Here is a 6,019-nt window from a genome sequence, read left to right as displayed (position 1 = left end):
ATATATACTACTAACTGTATTATATATATATAATACAGTTAGTTGGTCTTGAATCTGTGTGCTGTTACTCTGCCCCAAACTATTTTCATTTCAGTTCTTACGTTCAATCTGATCATAAGTTATACACACACACACACACACACAGATTCAAGACTAACTAAATGTATTCTATAAATCATCTGATTCTATAGAAACATAAAGGTTCACTAAGCCTAGTAACATAGGTCTTATTATTGTTTATAGATTACACACAGCTAGCTCCCTCCCTCCAGTTCCTTCATATGGAGGATCTCCAAATAAACAACAATAACAATACATAATAAAATATACAAAAAGGATAAATGGAACACTGTTATAAGATAAGAAATAAAAGACTCATTTGTTAAGGTATACTAATCCTAAAACCTAGAAAGAAAATACAAAAGATCGAAGATATAACTTAAGCTATAACAATACAATATATAACAAAATCACGATAACCTAGATGGCAAACGAAAATTAACTTAATCTATATATAGAGAGAGAACAATAACTTAAATAACAAATGAAATTTAACACTCCAATTGCAATAAAACACAAAAACTGAAAAAAAATTTCTAGCCGTGAGATGGTCCAGGCTGGGCTCCGTCGTTCGTCTCGATGTGTGGCATTATATGAGGCACTCCAAGTTCCTCTCGTACGGGACCGAAACGGGTAATTGACGTCCCTGATTATAAATAAGTTGTTCTCATGGTCGGTCAGTCAAGAACAACTAACTTATTCATAGAAATATTGAGGTTATAAACATAAAGGTTCACTAAGCCTACTAGTAACATAGTTCATATCATTGTTTATAGCTTACACACGGCTATAAAACCCATAAATCCCATGCACCGCTTGAATACATGAATTAATTTTATTTCCTTTCCCCTCTCCTTTTTTTTATTTTTCCAATTGACAATTTTTTCAAGTAATTACATATTGGTATTGGTATTGGTAATTGGTGGGGGGGAACAAGTCCGGCAAGTGGGTCCATTTTGCCAACCCTGACGGTTACCTAGGTTGCCGCCGTATACTAACCGGGAGTGTCAAGATTCATTCTTCAGGACCGCCAAAAAATGTTTAACTGCCCCATGTGGGAATCGAACCCACAACATTCCGTATTGGAACCTGCGCCCCAACCCCGTCACGTACATAGACGTAAGTACATAGATGTATATATATTCTATATATAAATTTCGTGTAGGCGAGGAAAAACTAAAGCGATATTTATTTATATTTATATATACAAAAATATATTCGTAATTACAGTTCCTCTCTAAACCTGAAGATAGTAGGATCAAAATGTAGAACACACTGCGCTTAAGAACTGGCATGACTATGCGAACAATAAAGTTGCCAAACGTCGCCTAACAAAGTTGTATCATTGACTGATCCTCAAGAGACACCTAAATACTAATATATATACGAGTATTAAAGTAATGGTAGGAAAATAAAATATTAATAGAGCAATATACACATTCCTTGGTAAAAAAATTAGGTAAAATGATTTTGTATCTATGAAATGTGTACACAATTTTTTATTTTTATTTTTTTCTTGAAACAGGGACCCCAGCCTTTAGAAAGGAGCCAGGAAGGTGCTCAGAACCTATACCAATATCCTCTTACGACCCTACGTTCAAAAAGGATTGGGTGCTGGTAGAAATCGACATATGTTTCCCAGTCCATCTCTACTGCCCACGTGAAGACCCTCATTACTGTCTGCTGTTGGACTATATGGGCCATATCGCTGGTGTCCAATATGGTGTAAGTAGATTCTTGAAGGCTCTATGTTCAGCTTTATATACATTTTTTAACTAACCGAACAATTAATATTTATCAATTATAAAAGTAATAACACAATTTTATGGCAGTATCCAGCATGTATTGCGGACGAAGTGCGATCCTACAACTTTAGTAGTAATCCCAACTATGAAAAAATAAAGATCTTTGGTATCTGGGTCTATATCGTTAGAATTTATTTCACAAATCCTGGTAATTAACAACATACATTATTTATTAAGATATCTAGTTCGAAGTTTTAAGACTTGGAATTGTTTTTGCAGTGATTTTGACAATATCTGGTCGTAAGGATTTGTCTGAGCCCATCGAAGGTCTTTGGACCGAAGTAGACGGCGAATGGTTAAGATGGGACCAAAGATGTCGAACGATCGGACCATCACTTGGAAGGTTTTATCTGCAGGGATGCTACCCATACAAAGGTAATTGTCATATCGAAGCCAAAAATCAATGTCTTTCTGAAAGTAATATTTATTTTTGCAACCAGCATAGGTTTTGACTTTTTACGAGGCGCTTCAAAACCAGGTCGAAGGAATACAATAAATGTTACAGACCAATACAAAATTTCCAAGTTTCTTGTCAATATACCTGTACCATTCTCAATTTCATGGTACCTTCGTTAATTTAGTGTAATCAGTTTATATTTATCCCAGTTCTTCCAATGTTTCCATGATTGCTAAAATCCGCTCATTGTTTCGAGACTCAAGCTAAAATTTAAGTCAGTATTTTAAACTGATTTTATTTTTTCAAATGCTTGAAGCAACTAAAACTGTAAGTGATTAGCTAAAACCGAAAGTCTGCAGACTGTTGGTTTTCATTAGCAATGAACTACCACCACTTCACAGAATAACTTAGGACTTAATTTGTTAAGGGGCCCTCACACTAGAAAAATGTGTGTTAAAAATTTTAACACATTATTTTGCATAATTGAACAAATATATTGAAAATATGAGGAGAAATTTTGCATATGTGGTATTTAATATTTTATACAGACCCGTAAAAATTTTGTAGAAGAGAGTGTAGTATGAGGCAGCTGAGAAATTATTGCCCAATATTTTTCGAATCTATCAAAAGCTTTCACCGCGTGCACAACGATGAGCAAATATCCTATGAAAAACGCGAGGCGTCGTTCTTCCAACGCAAAATTGTGAAGTGTAATGTTTTTATAGAGTAAAGGGTTCACGACAATTGAATATTTTACTCAGAAAATCAGCTCAATGTGTTTGCACATTTTTTGACGTGGCATTTTTGTCAGTGTGAGGTCCACAATACTATTTTATTATTTTTCAACTATTTCGTTTGGTTGTGGGTTTTTTTACACACGACATAGGCTAAAACATGAAATAGAACTTAGCAGTAAAATGCATTTTTTGTAGTTGTTGATCTACAAACGTAGGTTGTCCAGGCATTGAACCACAGTTGAATAAACTTTTGCTGATCCTAATAAATAATAAATGGATCAGTCACATAATGATTCAGTAGAATTTTGAATTAATTGCTTAAAGAGACTTTAAATCATTCCTTACATGGCGTGATTGTTCCATTATTGTAAAATATAGAGCAATATAAATTTAAAAAAGAAGGAGGGTTGTTTTGCATCTGATTAAAGGCTTTTCTTTCTATAGAGTCTTTTTTAACCAAAAAAAAGCCACTAAAAACTTTTTTTTTATATTTCTTATAAAACACAAAATTCGAAAATTCCAAGAAGAAGACTATTATTTGTTAATTTGGTATTCGTTTTCCATTTAAATTAGTTTGCAGAAAAATAAAGGAAAAAGTGGTTGGTTTTCAACATCATAGTTTTCCAAAGAAAGATTAAATCCCACTCCTTCACAACATAAGGATGGTAAATAAATAGTATATTATTGCAGGTTATCATATGTTATTATCATAAAATCTAAACAACTTTATTTATTTTCACCAAATCTAGAAAAAATTCAATTAAAGATTCTTTCTTCCAGGAAAAGTGCAGCTTTTTAATTAATATTTTGACTGAAAAGATTTATGTATAAAATCTAAATATTTTCAGTTGTACTTAAAAAATTTTTAATTGTACTTTTCCTAAAGTTAGTAGAAGCTCCACTATGTAGTAAGCAATCGACTTCTGCTTATGCTTTTATTCATTTTAAAAAACTGGCAATTTTTTAACAATACATTTCTTTCTTCGTGATAAGTAATCTGTTTTAGATTATTTCCTACTATCACATGATAACTTCTCAGACTTTGGAAGGCGAATATATATATTTCAGAACCTGAGAATCACAGGAAAAGACACATTTATGGAGATAAGTGCGTCCTATTACCAATCGCATTTTTTGGAAATTATAAATAAGAAGAGATTGGAAATTAAAACCATAAAGAAATCCGACTTATATTTATACTTCAAGAAGAAGCAATACAGCAATAAAACGAAGAATAACAGGAAGAGAACGAAAAATATTAAATAGTATATGATTATGTTTCCCCATGAAAGTACACTTCTCCTCATCCCCCTACCACAACTTTTGCCCCTTTTTCTGTTATTTCGGCCCATCCACAGCAACTTTTCATGTAATTAAAGAAATTTAACCCTCAAGCAGCTTAGTAACCCACTTTGAAAGTATTCTTATAAAATAAATTTAACGTATGGATTTTGTCTTTCAGGAATTCTTTATGTCTACAATTTGCACGAATTTGCCTGTTGTACAAACCCCTTCTACCTCTTCTTAGTCTACGATGGACTCTCTATGGTGGGCTTCGGGCATGGAGCTCCTGGCTACTTTCCCTCTGGGGCTTATAGAGACTGGTTTGATCATCCGGAAGGTGAAAAGTTAGCGGTAAGTTACATTTAGGATTATAAATCTAAATTTATATTTTTATATAGTATATCTGTATGTATATTGAAAATATGTTCTAGCGCATAGTTCCATCTCGACCAAACTGCTTCGAACAGTTCCTCTTAGACGGTCTCTCTACGATTGTTACCTTCTTGATCGATGATCCGTATAATATTAAATGCGAAGTATGTGGCTGCTAGTAACTAACGAAACTTCGTCAGAATTCTGTTGCTTCATTTTTCTGTTAAATATAAAATAAAAACAGTTTCGAAATCTTATAACATATTTCTCAATAATACCTTTTTATCCTAATTTTCTAATAATCAAATATCCTTCTTAATGAGTTAAACTTCATCTACCAACATTTTTAGAAGAATTTTCAGTTTAAAAAAATAACTAAAGAGAAGATACGATGAACTTAATGTTATTTATGGATAAATTTTATTAAGAATAAGACCACGATCTTATCACAGCACACATTCTGAAACAGCTCCCTCGTAAAGTCATTCTATTCCTTACCTATATCTATAATCCTACAGTCCGATCCACCTATTTCCCTGACCCTTGGAAAATGTCTATAATAAAAATGTTTCCTAAACCCTCCAAGCCACTTGAATATCCATCTTCCTACCGTCCTATTTCGCTCCTGCCCATTATGGGCAAAATCCTAGAAATACACTTATTTAAACGCCTCTATCCAATCCTTGACTCATATCATGTTATTCCTGATCACCAGTTTGGATTTAGAAGATCTCATTCTACCATACAACAGAGTCATCGAGTGGTTGATGATCTTCCACATTGGAGCGCGGTATGTACTTTTTTTTTTTTTTTTTGTTCCCCCTTCCTGGCATTGCTGCCATACGGGGTTCGCCAACAGTGGGGTAGTGCGTTAGGGTTACGCATGCCACTGCTGCCAATAAACATCTTTTTTTTTTTTAACTCTTTATTTTCATATATATATATATACAAAATTAATGGTGGAGCCATTTAATTTTTGGGGACAAATTATTATAAAAACTTGGTGCAGCCCAGCACTCGGTTAAGTGCCTTAAGATGGGGCTACACCTTATCCATCGGCATCCGTCCGGTACGTCCAACACGCCTGGTCCGCATCCGTCCGGTTGTCACCTCCAGTGCGCAGCCTAGTCCAGCCCTCCTGGTCTCAACCTGCTTCTTCGCTGTCCTCTGGATCTTCATCTTCCATTGGTGGCTCCCCGAGCCCTTCCCAATGTAAAGTGCGTTGGCCAGACCACTTCCCTCCACCCGTAGATGAATTCCCTGAAGTAAGGGTATTTATCCTCTTCCATCAGCAGAGGGAAGTCCGACTCGGCGAGGGCGAAGATCCCACATTTTCTCGACAACCTGGCACGGTGTCCTTCCAT

General features: G+C 34.7%; 1 protein-coding gene across 1 annotated transcript in view; it reads left to right on the top strand.

Moving 5' to 3' along the window:
- The window catches only part of LOC106681187 (uncharacterized), an 8,524-nt gene extending 3,609 nt beyond the window's left edge, over nt 1-4,915 (top strand). Inside the window, exons 3-7 of the mRNA XM_014421380.2 lie at nt 1,586-1,785; nt 1,893-2,013; nt 2,085-2,240; nt 4,462-4,634; nt 4,715-4,915. Coding sequence (XP_014276866.1) covers nt 1,586-1,785; nt 1,893-2,013; nt 2,085-2,240; nt 4,462-4,634; nt 4,715-4,834 — 770 coding nt within the window. The 3' untranslated portion in view covers nt 4,835-4,915. The remainder of the gene's footprint in view (nt 1-1,585; nt 1,786-1,892; nt 2,014-2,084; nt 2,241-4,461; nt 4,635-4,714) is intronic.
- The last annotated feature ends 1,104 nt before the right edge of the window (nt 4,916-6,019 follow it).

The sequence above is a fragment of the Halyomorpha halys genome, unplaced genomic scaffold (assembly GCF_000696795.3).
Source record: "Halyomorpha halys isolate HHAL.00 unplaced genomic scaffold, Hhal_1.1 Scaffold316.1, whole genome shotgun sequence".
Lineage (NCBI taxonomy): Eukaryota > Metazoa > Arthropoda > Insecta > Hemiptera > Pentatomidae > Halyomorpha > Halyomorpha halys.
This window is presented reverse-complemented; position numbering and strand designations above follow the sequence as displayed.